General features: G+C 47.3%; 1 protein-coding gene across 1 annotated transcript; it reads left to right on the top strand.

Annotated features, from left to right (window-relative positions):
* Positions 1 to 1,620: 1,620 nt before the first annotated feature.
* LOC135517098 (cysteine/serine-rich nuclear protein 1-like) lies at positions 1,621 to 17,794 on the top strand. Its single transcript, XM_064941121.1, has 5 exons — positions 1,621 to 1,874; positions 11,173 to 11,374; positions 13,856 to 14,121; positions 14,383 to 14,676; positions 14,995 to 17,794. Exons 2-5 carry the CDS (start codon positions 11,182 to 11,184, stop codon positions 16,033 to 16,035), a joined length of 1,794 nt encoding a protein of 597 aa, XP_064797193.1. The 5' UTR covers positions 1,621 to 1,874; positions 11,173 to 11,181; the 3' UTR covers positions 16,036 to 17,794.
* The last annotated feature ends 3,550 nt before the right edge of the window (positions 17,795 to 21,344 follow it).

Raw genomic sequence — 21,344 nt, 5'->3', positions numbered from 1 at the left:
GTTAGAGATTCAACAGCCAGAAGACTGCACCTCTGTTAGAGATTAAACAGTCCTAACACTGAACCTCTGCTAGAGATTAAACAGTCCTAACAACACTGAACCTCTGTTAGAGATTAAACAGTCCCACCACTGAACCTCTGTTAGAGATTAAACAGTCCTAACAACACTGAACCTCTGTTAGAGATGAAACAGCCACAACAACACTGAACCTCTGTTAGAGATGAAACAGCCACAACAACACTGAACCTCTGTTAGAGATTAAACAGTCCTAACACTGAACCTCTGTTAGAGATTAAACAGCCTGAAGACTGAACCTCTGTTAGAGATTAAACAATCACAACAACACTGAACCTCTGCTAGAGATTAAACAGTCCTAACACTGAACCTCTGCTAGAGATTAAACAGTCCTAACACTGAAGCTCTGTTAGAGATTAAACAGTCCTAACACTGAACCTCTGTTAGAGATTAAACAGTCCTAACACTGAACCTCTGTTAGAGATTAAACAGTCCTAACACTGAAGCTCTGTTAGAGATTAAACAGTCCTAACACTGAAGCTCTGTTAGAGATTCAACAGCCAGAAGACTGAACCTCTGTTAGAGATTAAACAGTCACAACAACACTGAACCTCTGCTAGAGATTAAACAGTCCTAACACTGAACCTCTGTTAGAGATTAAACAGTCCTAACACTGAACCTCTGTTAGAGATTAAACAGTCACAACAACACTGAACCTCTGTTAGAGATTAAACAGTCACAACAACACTGAACCTCTGTTAGAGATTAAACAATCACAACAACACTGAACCTCTGTTAGAGATTAAACAGTCCTAACACTGAACCTCTGTTAGAGATTAAACAGTCCTAACACTGAACCTCTGTTAGAGATTAAACAGTCCTAACACTGAACCTCTGCTAGAGATTAAACAGTCCTAACACTGAAGCTCTGTTAGAGATTCAACAGCCAGAAGACTGAACCTCTGTTAGAGATTAAACAATCACAACAACACTGAACCTCTGTTAGAGATTAAACAGTCCTAACACTGAACCTCTGTTAGAGATGAAACAGCCAGAACACTGAACCTCTGTTAGAGATGAAACAGCCAGAACACTGAACCTCTGTTAGAGATGAAACAGTCACAACAACACTGAACCTCTGTTAGAGATGAAACAGTCACAACAACACTGAACCTCTGTTAGATATTAAACCGTCCTAACAACACTGAACCTCTCTCCCTCCCTATCTGTGTTTGTGTGTGTGTGACAGGCTTCTCCATTAACTGGAAACCAGCAACACCAGGTTGATATTGAGCTGAGTCATACAGACTTCTCCCTTAGCTGGAAACAGCAACACCCAGAGACATGACACTGATGAGATGACAAGACAAATCCCTGCTCAGGAGAAATCATTTCCGAATGGGACACAATGAAGTACATGTTCTGTAGCCTACTTTTTCCACTATACCCATACCATTTATTTTCCTCAACACATCTCCATTCATTTACGTTATCTTCTTTACATATTCATCCTCCACTATTTGTTTTGTTTTTCTACTGGCAGAATAGATCGCGGAATGAAATAGCCCAGTTCAACCAGGAAGTTGTCTCTCTCTCGGAAAGCAGGAAGCAGCGTGGGCTGGCCTGTCTCTGTGTCACCGCCTGCGTCACATGCCAGGAGGGGGTTCTCCAGTGACGATAAGGCCGCGTAGCGGAGCAGTCAGCCACAGACAAGGGGAAGAAAGGCTGTGGCTGGTACGGACGGCGCTGTCTGGCTGCAATAGAAACAAAAGCGAGCGGTCTGTTCGAGCATAAAGCGGAATTGTGTCCCTTGGATTATACATCGTTACTCTAATGGTGATCGGATACCTGGGTTATTGGTGAGTAGCGGCGCTGTTGGTTATTTAATACCGTTCTGTGTCATTTACGTTGTAAAAGCTTCGGGGTGGAGACGCAAATAGTTTGGATGATCTATGCTCTATGTCACCACAGTAGAATCGGCAGTGGCGCTAATCATTTTCCTCATGATATGTTGGTTACATTGTTGCAGACCTATACATTATAGACCAAGTTGTGTGGTATTTAAATGACGATTACAGGGTACATAATTAAATGGTTCAATTAGTTAACGGTCGCTATTTCTATAAATCTGACGTGTCTTCTCAGCAGAGTTGGTCTATTAACGCGTATGTTTTAAACAAGTTTTTGTCGGTGTTCTGGCTTTTAATAAACCAAGTGATTGTAACATGTTGCGTGGAGGACAGGTGAGGATAATACACTGGATATTGTTTTCTGCTGAATGACTAGATTTCATCAACTAGGCTAAGGATTTTCTAATGACATGCCAATATCCATGGTAGGCTATTATAGGGCTATTAGGTTAGTTAATTTAGGCGATGTTGAAGTTTTAATTCTGTTTTTCCTACAGTGTGTTGAATACATTCATTCATCAGTTCGCCTCTAGTGGTGCGACCGTCTCCGTAAAGCCCAAATCAAACGTGTTCACGGCTGGATCTCAGAATACAATGTAGTGAAACGTACTTCTCCCCGCGTCGACGACATCCAAAGCGTCATTTATTCCGCTCACTTTATTAAGCCAATCAATGCTGGTATCGTGGGGAAATAAATAGGCAGAAAAGTCTGTTTGCATTATAACGGGTAGTTAAGTGTTTCGTTTAGCTGCCAGTGACAATAATACATTTCATATTTGGAAACATGAACTTGATGCCTTTGTTGAATTGGAGACCTGGCCTGTAGTCTAGGCAGGATACAGCCGAGGAACTACGAATGAGACGAGCTCAGTTCTTTCTAAACTGCTGTTAGCTACAACTCTCCTCACATTCTTCAGCCAACAGAGCAGGAGGCAGACACAGTGGCTCCTGTAGGACAACATAACAGATCCAACTGTATTGTAGATTATCATGAGGATTACATTGGAATACCTACACAGTGTATGTGAATTGACCTCTCTACTGTCGCTCAGCAAACATTTTGACCCCGTTGATGGTGTATTTGCACTGTGATTTCGGGTTAACCGAAGCGACTCCTGAAGGCAGCCACTACGGTATGAACTGCCCTCTCACGGTTGATGCAAGTGTTGTCATAGAAATGATCATTCATCACAGGGAGGAACGATCGGGTCAACATGGGGTAGCTGACCACGGATAATCAGATGTGATATAATGATTGACTGCCACATCAGAAATGAGTCTGCGCTGTTCAAATGAATGGACAAGGTGTGTTGATCGCATTGTTATTGAAGTAGCCCAATACAGAATCAATGCCCATTTGATCATACATGATTGATTGATGCAATCAGACCGTTAATCAGGGGCACTCACATGCCACTTGGCGCAAGGAATCCCTTTCATTGTTCAATCTCTGTCTGATTACCTGACAATCACCGCTTGATAGTTAGTAACTAGAGGCTTGATTATTCTGCGTTGGCGCACACAATGTTTAGAAGACAAACAAATTGTCTGGAAGGCCAAGGCTATTTTCAATGCATGTTTTTGCATAGTAATATTTTGATGAGTGGAATGTAACACTGTATTTTACTCAGCAGTTGATGTAGTGTGTGTATTCGGCTCTAGCCTAGTCGTCTCCAGTCGTCTAGTCATTGAGCTGTTCTCTAGCAGCTCAATGATCCTTTGTCTACAGCCAGACCGCTGCACGGAGTCTGAGGTTCTACTCCACTGCTGCAACTTTCTTTTGAATGATATTTTGTTTGTCATGTCTTCATGAGTATTATTTGTATTAATCTTGTCTGTTGGCTTTTTCATTGTGACTAAGGCAGTTCCTCTTTTTGGCATTTTACTGAGCATCTAAAACGGGATCATTGATTTGATCATAATGTTTAACCTCTACAGGATCATAATGTTTAATACTCTACGGGATTGGTGTCCCCTGGCAACTAAAGTGATTAGCATGAGGTTGTAACAAAACATGTCCCAGGACATAGAAATATCTGATATGGGCGGAAAGATTAACAAGAATTTCAGCTAACTGCACTGTCTAATTTACAGTAGCTATTACAGTGAATGAATACCATGATATTGTTTGAGGAGAGTGCACAGTTATGAACTTGAAAATGTATTAATAAACCAATTAGGCACATTTGGGCAGTCTTGATACAACAGTTTGAACAGATATGCAATGGTTCATTGGCTCAGTCTAAAACCTTGCACATACACTGCTGCCATTTAGTGGCCAAATTGTAAATTGCGCCTTTGCTGGAATAATACATTTTGGCCTTTCTCTTGCATTTCAAAGATGATGGTACAATAAAAAACATGTTTTTTCTTTTAATTATCTTTTACCAGATCTAATGTGTTATATTCTCCTACATTCCTTTCACATTTCCACACACTTCAAAGTGTTTCCTTTCAAATGGTATCAAGAATATGCATGTCCTTGCTGCAGGCAGTTAGATTGGGGTCATTTTAGGTGAAAAATTGAAAAAAAAGGGTCTGATCCTTCAGATTAATAACCATGTAACACATTTACAGCTCACGGGAAATATATATTTTACAGCTTTAATTGTGATAATAACCAAGTATCATATTTTCTCACACAGTCCTCGAGTTTTGAATGTGGCCGCTATAAAATTAAATGTGTTCAGTATGTTGAAACATATGCTCTCATTCACGAGTTGCGTGAGAGGACATATCATATTTGGCAGCTCTTCCACAGGGGGAGTCATCCTCGTTTCCTGTCTCACCTCGGCTGTGTCCCAACTGGTGCCCTTTGTAGTACCCTACCCCATAGGGGCCCTTACAATGTCCAGATCCTCCTAATGAACAAACCTACAGAGGACAGTGATGCTGCAGGAATCAGGAAATCCGAGACAGACACGGAGACAGTATATAGATTATTTTAAATAGCCACTTCCTGTGCACTGTGGCACATGTTTCACAACCACAGGAAACTGTTTAACTGACACACACAGCTCCTCAGCTGGGAGAGAGAGAGACGGCCTGTCTGTCTCTTGTGAATGTTGTTGGTCACAGAGAATGGCCCTGGCTTTGTCTCCGGACAGGGGGGTGGGATGGGGAGGGATTGTGTGGTGGGGCGTGCTGTCCCTCTGTGTGAGAGGGGGTGTTGTCTGACCGTCTGACCACACACAGAGCAGGCTCCTGTCTCCAGGGAGTTAATAAGAGTTGATGAACAGAAGCTGGTGTCTGGTTTATTACGCCTACCACAGCAGATAGCAGAATGAAAGTGAAAACAAACATTCTCTCTTTTATAGTATCCCTTCGTTTCCTCGTCCCTGGGGTGAGTTTGGCTTCTGCAAATGTTTCAGACACTCAATAAAAATCAAATCCTACTGGTTTGATTTCCATCTGCAGTGGTTATCTCAATGTATAAATATTATCATTGACTTTAAATAAAAGTCCTGTGTGGCTCAGTCGGTAGAGCATGGCGCTTGCAACGCCAAGCGTCGTGGGTTCGATTCCCGCTGGGGCCACCCATATGTAAAAGTAGTGGCCCCAGCCGACTTGTAAGTCGCTTTGGACAAAAGCGTCTGCTAAATGGGATATATTATTATTATATATTACATGTAGTGAAAAAGCTTAGAGCAGCGGCAGGTGTCATCAGACATCAGTGAAACAGTGACATATAAAGTGTTTGACTGGTAACCTCTGGCAGGCATTCTTGGCTCCATGTTGTTAAACAGGTCCAGGGTTTGTCTAATGGACAGTTCTCAAGTGTCCAGTAGACTGCTCCACACCACCTTGTCCAGTAGACTGCTCCACACCACCTTGTCTGGGAGACTGCTCCACACCACCTTGTCTGGGAGACTGCTCCACACCACCTTGTCTGGGAGACTGCTCCACACCACCTTGTCTGGGAGACTGCTCCACACCACCTTGTCTGGGAGACTGCTCCACGCCACCTTGTCTGGGAGACTGCTCCACGCCACCTTGTCTGGGAGACTGCTCCACGCCACCTTGTCTGGGAGACTGCTCCACGCCACCTTGTCTGGGAGACTGCTCCACGCCACCTTGTGCTGTAGGTACGGTGACTATACGGTCCGGTACGGTGGCTGTACGGTCCGGTACGGTGACTGTCCGGTACGGTGGCGATCCGGTACGGTGGCTGTCCGGTACGGTGGCTGTCCGGTACGGTGGCGGTACGGTGGCTGTACGGTCCGGTACGGTCCGGTACGGTGGCTGTACGGTCCGGTACGGTGGCTGTACGGTCCGGTACGGTGGCTGTACGGTCCGGTACGGTGGCGGTACGGTCCGGTACGGTGGCGGTACGGTCCGGTGGCGATCCGGTACGGTGGCTGTACGGTCCTGTACGGTGGCTGTACGGTGGCTGTACGGTCCGGTACGGTGGCTGTACGGTCCTGTACGGTGGCTGTACGGTGGCTGTACGGTCCGGTACGGTGGCTGTACGGTCCGGTACGGTCCGGTACGGTGGCGGTACGGTCCGGTCCGGTGGCTGTACGGTCCTGTCCGGTGGCTGTACGGTCCTGTCCGGTGGCTGTACGGTCCTGTCCGGTGGCTGTACGGTCCGGTACGGTGGCTGTACGGTCCTGTCCGGTGGCTGTACGGTCCTGTCCGGTGGCTGTACGGTCCGGTGGGTGGCGGTACGGTCCTGTCCGGTGGCTGTACGGTCCTGTCCGGTGGCTGTACGGTCCTGTCCGGTGGCTGTACGGTCCGGTACGGTGGCTGTACGGTCCTGTCCGGTGGCTGTACGGTCCTGTCCGGTGGCTGTACGGTCCGGTACGGTGGCGGTACGGTCCTGTCCGGTGGCTGTACGGTCCTGTCCGGTGGCTGTACGGTCCGGTACGGTGGCTGTACGGTCCGGTACGGTGGCTGTACGGTCCGGTACGGTGGCGGTCCGGTGGCTGTACGGTCCGGTACGGTGGCTGTACGGTCCGGTACGGTGACTATACGGTACGGTGGCTGTCCGGTACGGTGGCTGTCCGGTACGGTGGCGGTCCGGTGGCTATATTATGGTGGAATGAACTGCGCAGGTTTAGCCTGGTTTTTCGAAGTGGTTTGTTTGACAATCAGATGAAAACATCGTTACACAACACCTATGACATGTGGAACTGAGCCTGAGCTGATCGTGAAAACATACAGAAACAGGTATAGATGTTGACATGCCACAGTATCCCGTCTAAGAACAGCATATCTCAGGCATCTTATCCAGGTTGCTCAAAACCAGGATACAAGCTTCTTCGGGTTATTGTAAACGGGATATGATGTTTATATGTGTCACCTCAAAAACAGAATGCTTGAGTATCCTGAATAATGAACAGGATATTGGTGTGCTTGTTAACGTGTCCCCGGGCCCTGGTTGACTCAAGGCCGTGCCGTGCTACAGACTGTCCCTGGTTGGCTGCAGGTCGGGCCGCGCTACAGACGGTCCCCGGTCCCTGGTTGGCTGCAGGGCGGGCCGCGCTACAGACGGTCCCCGGTCCCTGGTTGGCTGCAGGGCGGGCCGCGCTACAGACGGTCCCCGGTCCCTGGTTGGCTGCAGGGCGGGCCGCGCTACAGACGGTCCCCGGTCCCTGGTTGGCTGCAGGGCGGGCCGCGCTACAGACGGTCCCCGGTCCCTGGTTGGCTGCAGGGCGGGCCGCGCTACAGACGGTCCCCGGTCCCTGGTTGGCTGCAGGGCGGGCCGCGCTACAGACGGTCCCCGGTCCCTGGTTGGCTGCAGGGCGGGCCGCGCTACAGACGGTCCCCGGTCCCTGGTTGGCTGCAGGGCGGCCGTGCTACAGACTGTCCCTGGTTGGCTGCAGGGTGGAATTAACCTCCAGCCATTGTTTCGGGCTTGTTGACCTAATCAGTGTCAGGTAAACTCACTGCAGGCACTCAGTCCGGAGACATGACCCACTTCTGAAACCTTGGGACGGTTCTTGCTCTTACTCACCCCCCCCGCTCAGTCTCCCTCACCCCCCCCCCCGCCCAGTCTCCCTCTTCTTTCTTTCTCACCCCTCCGCTCTCTCCCTCTCACCCCTGCTCTCTCACCCGTGTGTGGGGGGGGGGGCTGTGGGTGGCTAGTGATCATTTTATTGGATTTGTCATGTCTTACTCATTGTTATGAAGAACGCCAATCTTATCTGTTTCTAACTACAGACACGATTTCAGAACAATTTGAGATGGTGGATGATATGGCTGGAATGACGTGGAATGACTGTCTCAGCTGAGTATCAAACTTTTGTTTTGTAGAGGTTTCCGTGAAATGGGTACTTACAAGCCCGTAACCAACCGCACAGTTCAAGAAGAAGAAGAAAACAACAGTCACCGAGTAGAATAAAATACAAAGTAATAATAGAAAGTAACACAATAACGAGGCTATATACAGGGTATTACGGTACAGAGTCAATGTGGAGGCTATATACAGGGTGTTACGGTACAGAGTCAATGTGGAGGCTATATACCGGGTATTACGGTACAGAGTCAATGTGGAGGCTATATACAGGGTATTACGGTACAGAGTCAATGTGGAGGCTATATACAGGGTGTTACAGTACAATGAGGCTATATACAGGGTGTTACGGTACAGAGTCAATGTGGAGGCTATGTACAGGGGGTACCTGTACTGAGTCAATGTGGAGTTTGTATACAGGGGGTACCGGTACAGAGTTTGTGTGCTGGGGAACAGGTTAGTTGAGGTGATCTGTTCATGTCGGTGTGGGTGAAGTGACTATGCATAGGTAACAAACAACGAGTAGCAGCAGTGTACAGAAGGGAGGGTGGGGGGGCGTCAATGTACATTTTCCGGTGGCCATTTTATTAATTGTTCAGCAGTCTTATGGCTCGGGGAGGTAGAAGCTGTTGAGGAGCTTTTTGGTCCTAGACTTGGCGCTCCGGTACTGCTTGCCGAGCTATAGAGAGAACAGTCTATAACTTTGGTGATTGGAGTCTTTGACAATTTAATGGGCTTCCCTCTGACACCACCTATTATATAGGTCCTGGATGGCAGGAAGCTTGTGATGTACTGGGCCGTACGCAGGCCTCTATAGCACGAGGCGTGTTCTGCTGGGCCACACAGAGCAGCACACAAATAGCTTGTACTCGGCAGAGACCATTGTACATTTCACTCAGACATCTATGGTTGTAGCAAAGCCAGCCTTTTAGGCCTATGCTCTGATATTAGAGTTTATGCCCATGAAAACACCACCAGGGTTTATTCTATTAGACTAAGGATATTATTCATAGGATGATAATCAGATATGATAATAGTTGGTGTTTAATGTGAGCGCAGTAATGATACTATTGACCTTGAGGCCTTCCTGTGTAGGACGCCTGTAATCATCACCATAATCACGTCTGCTGAAATCACACTGCAGTTATGACATGTTGATTTAGCCAATTATGCTCATTGACAACTTTCTAATATGTTAACCCCTCCCCCTCCACCCTGTGTTTCTCAGATCAGGTCTATGCTAGCTAGCGCCATGCTAATAACCCTGTCTCCTCTACCTGTGTTTCTCAGATCAGGTCTATGCTAGCTAGCACCATGCTAATAACCCTGTCTCCTCTACCTGTGTTTCTCAGATCAGGTCTATGCTAGCTAGCACCATGCTAATAACCCTGTCTCCTCTACCTGTGTTTCTCAGATCAGGTCTATGCTAGCTAGCACCATGCTAATAACCCTGTCTCCTCTACCTGTGTTTCTCAGATCAGGTCTATGCTAGCTAGCACCATGCTAATAACCCTGTCTCCTCTACCTGTGTTTCTCAGATCAGGTCTATGCTAGCTAGCACCATGCTAATAACCCTGTCTCCTCTACCTGTGTTTCTCAGATCAGGTCTATGCTAGCTAGCGCCATGCTAATAACCCTGTCTCCTCTACCTGTGTTTCTCAGATCAGGTCTATGCTAGCTAGCACCATGCTAATAACCCTGTATCTACCTGTGTTTCTCAGATCAGGTCTATGCTAGCTAGCACCATGCTAATAACCCTGTATCTACCTGTGTTTCTCAGATCAGGTCTATGCTAGCTAGCACCATGCTAATAACCCTGTCTCCTCTACCTGTGTTTCTCAGATCAGGTCTATGCTAGCTAGCACCATGCTAATAACCCTGTCTCCTCTACCTGTGTTTCTCAGATCAGGTCTATGCTAGCTAGCGCCATGCTAATAACCCTGTCTCCTCTACCTGTGTTTCTCAGATCAGGTCTATGCTAGCTAGCGCCATGCTAATAACCCTGTCTCCTCTACCTGTGTTTCTCAGAAGGTCTATGCTAGCTAGCGCCATGCTAATAACCCTGTCTCCTCTACCTGTGTTTCTCAGATCAGGTCTATGCTAGCTAGCGCCATGCTAATAACCCTGTCTCCTCTACCTGTGTTTCTCAGATCAGGTCTATGCTAGCTAGCGCCATGCTAATAACCCTGTCTCCTCTACCTGTGTTTCTCAGATCAGGTCTATGCTAGCTAGCGCCATGCTAATAACCCTGTCTCCTCTACCTGTGTTTCTCAGATCAGGTCTATGCTAGCTAGCACCATGCTAATAACCCTGTCTCCTCTACCTGTGTTTCTCAGATCAGGTCTATGCTAGCTAGCACCATGCTAATAACCCTGTCTCCTCTACCTGTGTTTCTCAGATCAGGTCTATGCTAGCTAGCACCATGCTAATAACCCTGTCTCCTCTACCTGTGTTTCTCAGATCAGGTCTATGCTAGCTAGCACCATGCTAATAACCCTGTATCTACCTGTGTTTCTCAGATCAGGTCTATGCTAGCTAGCGCCATGCTAATAACCCTGTCTCCTCTACCTGTGTTTCTCAGATCAGGTCTATGCTAGCTAGCGCCATGCTAATAACCCTGTCTCCTCTACCTGTGTTTCTCAGATCAGGTCTATGCTAGCTAGCGCCATGCTAATAACCCTGTCTCCTCTACCTGTGTTTCTCAGATCAGGTCTATGCTAGCTAGCGCCATGCTAATAACCCTGTCTCCTCTACCTGTGTTTCTCAGATCAGGTCTATGCTAGCTAGCACCATGCTAATAACCCTGTCTCCTCTACCTGTGTTTCTCAGATCAGGTCTATGCTAGCTAGCACCATGCTAATAACCCTGTCTCCTCTACCTGTGTTTCTCAGATCAGGTCTATGCTAGCTAGCACCATGCTAATAACCCTGTCTCCTCTACCTGTGTTTCTCAGATCAGGTCTATGCTAGCTAGCACCATGCTAATAACCCTGTATCTACCTGTGTTTCTCAGATCAGGTCTATGCTAGCTAGCACCATGAGCGGTCTACTGAAGAGGAAGTTTGAGGAGGTCTATGAGGACCAGTGCTACTCCTCGCCCTCCTCCCTGTCGTCCTCAGCCTACTCTGGGTGGGACTCGGAGGGCGAGAGCTGCTACTCAGACACCCTTGACTCAACACCCAGCAACCCTGGCTCTCCAGACACGCACTACAACAGTGAGTATCTAATCTACTTCCTCAGGCTTCACTATGTCATGACCAGTGGTAGTGGATGTTATTCTGATAGTGGATGTTATTCTGGTAAAACAGGCTTACTGCCTCACACAGAGCTGCTCATTAAAACAGGCTTACTGCCTCACACAGAGCAGCTCATTAAAACAGATTTACTGCCTCACACAGAGCAGCTCATTAAAACAGATTTACTGCCTCACAGAGCTGCTCATTAAAACAGACTTACTGCCTCACACAGAGCAGCTCATTAAAACAGATTTACTGCCTCACACAGAGCAGCTCATTAAAACAGATTTACTGCCTCACACAGAGCAGCTCATTAAAACAGACTTACTGCCTCACACAGAGCAGCTCATTAAAACAGATTTACTGCCTCACACAGAGCAGCTCATTAAAACAGGCTTACTGCCTCACACAGAGCAGCTCATTAAAACAGACTTACTGCCTCACACAGAGCTGCTCATTAAAACAGACTTACTGCCTCACACAGAGCAGCTCATTAAAACAGATTTACTGCCTCACACAGAGCAGCTCATTAAAACAGATTTACTGCCTCACACAGAGCAGCTCATTAAAACAGGCTTACTGCCTCACACAGAGCAGCTCATTAAAACAGGCTTACTGCCTCACACAGAGCAGCTCATTAAAACAGGCTTACTGCCTCACACAGAGCAGCTCATTAAAACAGGCTTACTGCCTCACACAGAGCAGCTCATTAAAACAGGCTTACTGCCTCACACAGAGCAGCTCATTAAAACAGGCTTACTGCCTCACACAGAGCAGCTCATTAAAACATATGTCTGTCTGAGTACCTTTATATTCCAGGCCCTGGTTTTGGGTCAGTGGGGGGTTGGCGAGAAGGGCAAACGGTTGTTAGGTTTCCCAGGATGGCAGGGCGCCAGAGAGCGAGCAGGATGGCAGATGGCCAGTCAGAGAAAACACACAGAGCCTTGTCTGGGCCCTAGGCAGTCACCCAGCACAGGTGCTGCCTGCCTGAGGAGGGAGGGATGGAGAGAGGGAAGGCATGTTGGAGCATGAGATTAAGGGTGATACTTAGTTCATCTAAAGGAGATAGTTGAACACCACTGGTAGTATAACAGACCTTAGGAGTCAGTGGAGCGTTTGTCCTCCTGTTGTTATCTGGTGGATGGATGTCACACTGAAACAGCCTCTGTCTCTGCGGCAAATGGCACCCTTTAGACCAGGGCCAATAGGGTGCCTTTAGACCAGGACCAATAGGGTGCCTTTAGACCAGGGCCAATAGGGTGCCTTTAGACCAGGGCCAATAGGGTGCCTTTAGACCAGGGCCAATAGGGTGCCTTTAGACCAGGGCCAATAGGGTGCCTTTAGACCAGGGCCAATAGGGTGCCTTTAGACCAGGGCCAATAGGGTGCCTTTAGACCAGGGCCAATAGGGTGCCTTTAGACCAGGGCCAATAGGGTGCCTTTAGACCAGGGCCAATAGGGCGCCTTTAGACCAGGGCCAATAGGGCGCCTTTAGACCAGGGCCAATAGGGCGCCTTTAGACCAGGGCCAATAGGGCGCCTTTAGACCAGGGCCAATAGGGCGCCTTTAGACCAGGGCCAATAGGGCGCCTTTAGACCAGGGCCAATAGGGCGCCTTTAGACCAGGGCCAATAGGGCGCCTTTAGACCAGGGCCAATAGGGCGCCTTTAGACCAGGGCCAATAGGGCGCCTTTAGACCAGGGCCAATAGGGCGCCTTTAGACCAGGGCCAATAGGGCGCCTTTAGTCCAGGGCCAATAGGGCGCCTTTAGTCCAGGGCCAATAGGGCGCCTTTAGTCCAGGGCCAATAGGGCGCCTTTAGACCAGGGCCAATAGGGCGCCTTTAGACCAGGGCCAATAGGGCGCCTTTAGACCAGGGCCAATAGGGCGCCTTTAGACCAGGGCCAATAGGGCGCCTTTAGACCAGGGCCAATAGGGTGCCTTTAGTCCAGGGCCAATAGGGTGATCTGCTCTGTGGTGGCTACAGGCAGCAGCACCATCTCCTATTTCATGCTGGGTCAAGGGTCAGGTCATACTGAGGTTAAACATCTCCCCCTGTCCTTGGTCCTTTCTGGTTCTCTCCTTCTCACTTTTGGTCTTTAATCCAATCCCATTCTTTGTAAACAACAGGTGTAGACTAACGGTGAATGATTACCCTATACCCTCATCATCCCTCAGCCCCTCCTCACCGCCCCTCAGCCCATCCTCGACCCCCTCAGCCCCTCATCACCCCCTAACTCTTAACTGGCTAGGACAGCTCATGAGGTCTCTTAAATATCTGTCCACTAGGTGGAAGGCTTATGACTAAAGAGTTATCTGATGTATGCTACCATCTAGTGGCAGGAGAAGAGAGTGCAGTTACTTTGACAAACTGCAATTCCCTTAATGGCTCTTGTTGAAAGCTGTTTTTACGTAATGAGCAGTGATACCACCATCTCTCTCTCTCTCTCTCTCTCTCTCTAGCCAAGTCCATCCTCAAGAAAGCTAAGCGTGAACGGTTAGTGCGGGGCAACGTGACCTTTGACACGGTGACAGTGTTTGTCTTCCCACGGTGCCAGGGCTTCAGCAGCGTGCCCAGTAGGGGGGGCTGTTCCCTGGGCATGACGCAGCGCCACAGCGCCCTGCGCAGGTACACCCTGGACGAGTACGCTGTGGTGCAACACACCCTCCGTCGGGAGAAACTCCTCGACCGCCTCCGAGAGGAGAAACTGGACGCTCTCAAACAGAAAGTGAGCCCTGGGACACACACACACACACACACACACACCCATATGTGGATTAGATAGTTATGAAGCTAATATGCAGCAGTGTCTGCTGGTGAAAGGTTTTATTCCTGGTAGTGTAAAGGTTTTATTCCTGGTAGTGTAAAGGTTTTATTCCTGGTAGTGTAAAGGTTTTATACCTGTAACGAGGGGTTCGAGCTCTCTTCTCTAGAGAAAACCCCCACACATGCATCACAATGATCCTAACCCCCCGTCTCTCCCTCCCAGCTGACTAAGGGAGGCACGGTGGAGTCAGAGGAGGCTGACCGCCTCACCATCGAAGACATCCCAGAGGACGAGATGGACATTAGCAGCTGTAACCTAGACGACGGCTCCTTCCTCCACCCCTACCCCTCCAAGAGGAGACATGCCCTGCTGAAGGCTGCGGGGGTGAAGGTGGAGAAGGACGAGAAGAGACAGCTGCAGCAGCTCAGAGTGTCCAGGGAGGATTGTGGGTGTGACTGCCAGGGGTTCTGTGAGCCAGAGACCTGCGCCTGCAGCCTGGCAGGCATCAAGTGTCAGGTAAGACACTCGCATATCATCATTACTTCAACGTTAACAGGAAACTGTGAATACTTTATATTCAGCTCTGACTCTGTACTTTATATTCAGCTCTGACTGTGTACTTTATATTCAGCTCTGACTCTGTACTTTATATTCAGCTCTGACTCTGTACTTTATATTCAGCTCTGACTCTGTACTTTATATTCAGCTCTGACTCTGTACTTTATATTCAGCTCTGACTCTGTACTTTATATTCAGCTCTGACTCTGTACTTTATATTCTGATCCCTCCGCGACAAAGCAGAACCTGATTTTTAACGTTCTCTTCTCTCCCCAGATGGACCACTCGTCATTTCCCTGCGGCTGCACTAAGGATGGCTGCGGTAACCTGGAAGGTCGTAAAGAGTTCAACTCCAGCCGGGTTCAGACCCACTACATCCACACCATCATGAAGCTAGAGCTGGAGAAGAGACTGGAGGAGACGTCTGGACCAGAGGAAGGGGACCCGGGAGAGACCACCTTCTACTTCAGCTCAGAGCTGGCATCGGTCGGGGAGAACAGCTGTAGCAGTGACATGACAGACTCCTCTGCCTCCTCGGGGGGGAGTGAGGACTCAGAGGAAGGGGCGGAGTTAGGCCGGGAGGACGATGTGGATGAAAACGGGCTGAGCCGCATCCTCAGCGACAACGACTATAACGTAAACAACTACGTTGTTAATGACAACCGCTGTTGCCCCGAGCAATGGCTACAGCAGCAGCAGCAGCAGCAGGCATCGTCCATGACGACAACAACACGGATGTTGGGAGGGTTTAGCACGGCAGACTTCCCAGAGGAGAATGGCAATCTCGAGGTGCACACAGACAACCGGGCCATGGCCATATCACTGTTAGATGATAACGCTAACCAAGGCAACGGTCTGTTCCACCACAGCAGCTGCAGAATCTCTAACCCCCCATCCCCCTCAGTAGACTGCCCCAACACCCCATCCCCCTCAGTAGACTGCCCCAACACCCCATCCCCCTCAGTAGACTGCCCCAACACCCCATCCCCCTCAGTAGACTGCCCCAACACCCCATCCCCCTCAGTAGATGGCACCGCTGCCAGCTACATGGACCTCAGCCTTTCCTCAGAGTCCCATCTGGAGTTCTTTGATGGTTTCTGTCTGGGTCCTTCCTCCCTCTACAACTCCCTAACGGAGTACCAACACATGGACAACTTCTTTCACTTCCAGTTGCCTAGTTATGCCAGCAACCAATCACAGGCCATCGACCCCGGGACCTGCCTCCTGGAGTCTCTGATTGGTCTGCCAGAATCTGACCCAGAACCCCCTGCAACGTTCACAGACAATCAGCTGTTGGAAGAAGCTGTCAGGGGTTAACTATCGGGACCTGAACCGCCAACTGTGTTCTGGACTATGTAGTGAATTAGGGGGGATGGGGGTCAGTGTAAACAGACTGCTGTTGGAAGAAGCTGTGATTTCTCTCTTGCCTTCCAATTGTTAGCAAAGCAGTTGGTAATTATCGCTTTATGAAATGGCAGCTAACGTTTCAGTTGGTAATTATCGCTTTATGAAATGGCAGCTAACGTTTCAGTTGGTAATTATCGCTATATGAAATGGCAGCTAACGTTTCAGTTGGTAATTATCGCTTTATGAAATGGCAGCTAACGTTTCATAAAAGTGAGATTAAAATAAGTAATTTTCTACATTGTAGAAATAATAGGGAAGACATGAAACCTATGAAATGACACGTGTTGGGTTTTATATGTCGCTAAATGTCAACCTCAGAAACCAAGAATAGTACAGCTGGGTATTAATGAATTCTCTGGGAAACCAAAAATGGTTTTCAAAACACCTATAACTTATCTACATATTATTATTTTAATTTATTTCTTTTATGATTTTCTATTTATTTTCAGATAAAAACCTACTAAAGCTATGCTGAAGCAGCACTGTGGTTTGATATTTATAACCTGGAAGTGCAATCTTTCCTTATGTATCAAAATGTGTCCCAAATGGCACACTATTCCCTATGTAGTACCCCACTTCCCATAGGGCTCTGGTCTAAAATAGTGCACTATATAGGGAATAGGGTGCCATTTGAAACTGGATCCGTATTAGACAGTCGGCAATATGGGATTATAGAAAAGACCATTGGGAAAGTATTTAATATCTGTTCTCTTATTGTTTAAACAACATTTTGGTAGTTTGATCTCATTTATGACATGTTGGGCAATAAGAGATCTGTGTTTACTCAGGAGGGCTGTGACCTAATCATTCCCTAAACCCTACGCCATTGTGGAGATCTGAGGTGATTTGATTGGTATAAGCAATATAATGAAACTTCCACCTAGCCTATCAGAGCGCGATGGGGAGCTATTACCATATGGACTGCACCGGTCAGATCCAATCAGCTCTCCACACGTGTAGGGTTGAGGGGTCGATTCGGCCAACGTCACAGTGCTTCTGTTTGAGCTGTGGGACTGTACTGTGTTCCTATTTTATAAATCAAAATGTGGAATTCTGGCTCTGCTGTAGATACTGCTATCTATAATGTTACCATAGAGAATCACTCTAATATTTTATAAATAATTTGTGTAGATTGAAAGAATTCTAAATCTGTGTCACTGAAATAATTTTATTAAGAAAATGCAAATTGTGTATTTTTTTTATTTAAATATTGAAATCTTTGTAATAGATAAATATAGACTTAATATGAAAGCTTTTGCTTTCCAGTATTTTTCATATGAACTATGAAATCCCACTAAAACAAAATGGATTAGAAAAGTATCCATATGGTTGTTGTGACTGAGACAACGTGATATATTTATGCAGAAAGACTCAGAAGTTGTGTGTTTGCCTCATTAAGTCCTCAAGCAGACCTCATTTGCTTATGTGGAGATCATGTCATTGAAAAAACCCCAAAGTCACCAACAGAACACAGCTTCTCTGGTGGAAATGCAGCGAAATAAAGACATGGCAACTGGGGTATTTATTACATTCCTGAATGGAGAGCAAACCAGCAGTTTTTCACTCATCGTCACTCTGACCGTTTTTAAAAAGCTGTTCATTTCATCCAAGTCCCTTTTTTGGACAGTTTATCTTTTTTTTTTTTTAATAAAACGTTTTCTTAAATGCTTGACTTTGTACATCTTGGTCTCTATTCTGTTCTTTAGTGTTCAACCCCGTCAGATTTGTACTCCTTCACTGTAGCTTGGTTTTTCTGTTGGTGAGTTGATGCTTAGTTGCCTTTTATAACCCAACAACAGAAAACAAATAGTTTTGTTTTTTAACAGCACTGGTTCTCTGGACAGTTAGGGAAATATTCACGCCTGTTGACTTTTTCCCACATCTTATGTCCTGAATTTAGAATGGAGATTGTTTTTGTCACTGGCCAATGTGGAATTATCTTTTTCAGTATAATTTTTTTTGTTTGGGGGGGGGGGGGGGGTACCGGTACAGAGTAAATGTGGAGGCTATATACAGGGGGTACCGGTACAGAGTCAATGTGGAGGCTATATACAGGGGGTACCGGTACAGAGTCAATGTGGAGGCTATATACAGGGGGTACCGGTACAGAGTCAATGTGGAGGCTATATACAGGGGATACTGGTACAGAGTCAATGTGGAGGCTATATACAGGGGGTACCGGTACAGAGTCAATGTGGAGGCTATATACAGGGGGTACCGGTACAGAGTCAATGTGGAGGCTATATACAGGGGGTACCGGTACAGAGTCAATGTGGAGGCTATATACAGGGGGTACCGGTACAGAGTCAATGTGGAGGCTATATACAGGGGATACTGGTACAGAGTCAATGTGGAGGCTATATACAGGGGGTACCGGTACAGAGTCAATGTGGAGGCTATATACAGGGGGTACCGGTACAGAGTCAATGTGGAGGCTATATACAGGGGGTACCGGTACAGAGTCAATGTGGAGGCTATATACAGGGGATACCGGTACAGAGTCAATGTGGAGGCTATATACAGGGGGTACCGGTACAGAGTCAATGTGGAGGCTATATACAGGGTGTACCGGTACAGAGTCAATGTGGAGGCTATATACAGGGTGTACCGGTACAGAGTCAATGTGGAGGCTATATACAGGGGATACCGGTACAGAGTCAATGTGGAGGCTATATACAGAGGGTACCGGTACAGAGTCAATGTGGAGGCTATATACAGGGGTTACCGGTACAGAGTCTATATACAGGGGTTACCGGTACAGAGCCAATGTGGAGGCCATATACAGGGGATACCGGTACAGAGCCAATGTGGGCTATATACAGGGGGTACCGGTACAGAGTCAATGTGGAGGCTATATACAGGGGTTACCGGTACAGAGTCTATATACAGGGGTTACCAGTACAGAGTCAATGTGGAGGCCTTATATAGATAATAAACAGAGTAGCAGTGTAAAAAGAAAGGGGGGGTGTCATGTGGCTATTTGACTAATTGTTCAGAAGTCGTATGACTTGGGGGTAGAAGCTGTTAAAGGGGCCTTTTGGACCGAGACTTGGCACTTCAGTACCGCTGATTGTGTGGTATAAGCGCAAACTGTCTATGACTTGGGTGGCTGGAGTCTGACAATTTTTTTGGGCCTTCCTCTGACACCGCCTGGTGTAGAGGTCCTGGATGGAATGCCAAGCAGTTGCCGTACCAGGCAGTGATGCAACCAGTCAGGATGCTCTCGATGGTGCAGCTGTATAATTATCTTTTTGAGGATCTGAGGACCCATGACAAATCTTTTCAGTCTCCTGAGGGGGAATAGGCTTTGTCGTGCCCTCTTCACAACTGTCTTGGTGTGTTTGGACCATGTTAGTTTGTTGGTGATGTGCACATTCACTCTCGAACCCCTACACTACAGCCCCGTCGATGAGAATGGGGCAATGTTCGGTCCTCCTTTTCCTGTAGTCCACAATCATCTCCTAAGTCTTGATCACGTTGAGGGAGAGGTTGTTGTCCTGGCACCACACGGCCAGGTCTCTGACCTCCTTCCTGTTGTGTCATCAGCAAACACTACAGCCCCGTCGACGCTCCGTCTTCATTTTTTTTGTAGTCCACGATCATTTCCTTTTGTCTTGATCACATTGATGGAGAAGTTGTTGTCCTGGCACCACTCGGCCAGGTCTCTGACCTCCTCCCTATAGGTGGTCTCGTCGTTGTCGGTGATCAGGCCACTGTTGTGTCGTCGGCAAACTTAATGATGGTGTTGGGGTCGTGCCTGTCGTGGGTGAACAGGGAGTACAGCAGGGGACTAAGCACGCACCCGAGGTGCCCCCGTGTTGAGGATCAGTGTGTTTTGCCTCCCCTTACCACCTGGGGACGGCCCGTCAGGAAGTCCAGGATCCAGTTGCAGAGAGAGGTGTTTCGTCCCAGGGTTCTTAGCTTATTGATGAGCTTTGAGGGCACTATGGTGTTGAACGCTGAGCTGTAGTCAATGAACAGCATTCTCACATAGGCGTTCCCATTGTACAGGTGGGAAAGGGCAGTGTGGAGGGCACTAGAGATTGCGGCATCTGTGAATCTGTTGGGGCAGTATGCAAATTGGAAGTGAGTCTAAGGTTTTCAGGATGATGGTGTTGATGTGAACCATGACCAGCCTTTCAAAACTCTTCATGGCTACAGACGTGAGTTATCTGTAAGGTCCTTTAGACAAGCAGTGAATTTCAACACAGATTCAACCACAAAGACCAGAGAGGTTTTCTAATGACTCGCAAAGAAGGGCACCTATTGGTAGATGGGTAAAATAAGATGGAATATCCCTTTGAGCATAGTAGCTCCACAATATTAACCTAATTGACCGAGTGAAAAGAAGGAAGCCTGCACAGAATACAAATATTCCAGAACATGCTTCCTGTTTGCAACAAGGCACTAAAGTGATATTGCAAAAATGTGGCAAAGTGATGAACTGTTTGTCCTGAATACAAAGGACCACTGTCCATATGTTCAAGCATAGTGGTGGCTGCATCATGTTATGGGTATGCTTGTTAGGACTGGGGACCAAAAAATATAAAAAATGAATGTAGATAAGCAGGCAAAATCCTGGAGTAAAACCTGGTTCAGTCTGCTTTCCACCAGACACTGGGAGATTAATTCACCTTTCAGCAGGACAATAACCTACAACACAAAAGCTCTTAGAGATTTACCCAGAAAGACTCTCAGCTTTAATCGCTGCCAAATCTCCTTCTACAAATTATTGACTCAGGTGTGAATATTTATGTAAATGAGACATTTCTGAATTTCTGCTTTCACTTTAATATGGGGTATTGTGTGTAGATGGACGAGAAGAGACATGATTTTTGATCCATTCTGAATCCGGACTGAAACACAACAAAATGTGGAACAAGTCAAGGGCCCTGAATGCCTTCTGAAGGCACTGTACAGTATGTACGTGGAGTATGTCCATCTGAAATGACGTGCCTGCATGTTTTCTTCGTGTTTTTTTAACCCTCTGGAATTTGTCTGGTTTATCGTCTCCATGGTGAAGACGAAGAGAGAGAGAGAAACCTAAGCATGACAACCACAACCAACAACAGACATGACTGATCCAGGCTCTGATATATGGCCCTGGCTTTGCCTTGGCGTCTAGGAACATTCTTTGCTCAAGGATGTAGTGTAGTCTACTCTGTAACGATTAGAAACCCTTCAAACAGTTAAATTGGTTCATGTGTTGGAGAATAAAG

Source organism: Oncorhynchus masou, chromosome 28 (genome assembly GCF_036934945.1).
Source record: "Oncorhynchus masou masou isolate Uvic2021 chromosome 28, UVic_Omas_1.1, whole genome shotgun sequence".
In the NCBI taxonomy this organism is placed as follows: domain Eukaryota; kingdom Metazoa; phylum Chordata; class Actinopteri; order Salmoniformes; family Salmonidae; genus Oncorhynchus; species Oncorhynchus masou.
Note: the sequence above shows the minus strand (reverse complement) of the source record. Positions and strands in the feature narration are given on the sequence as shown.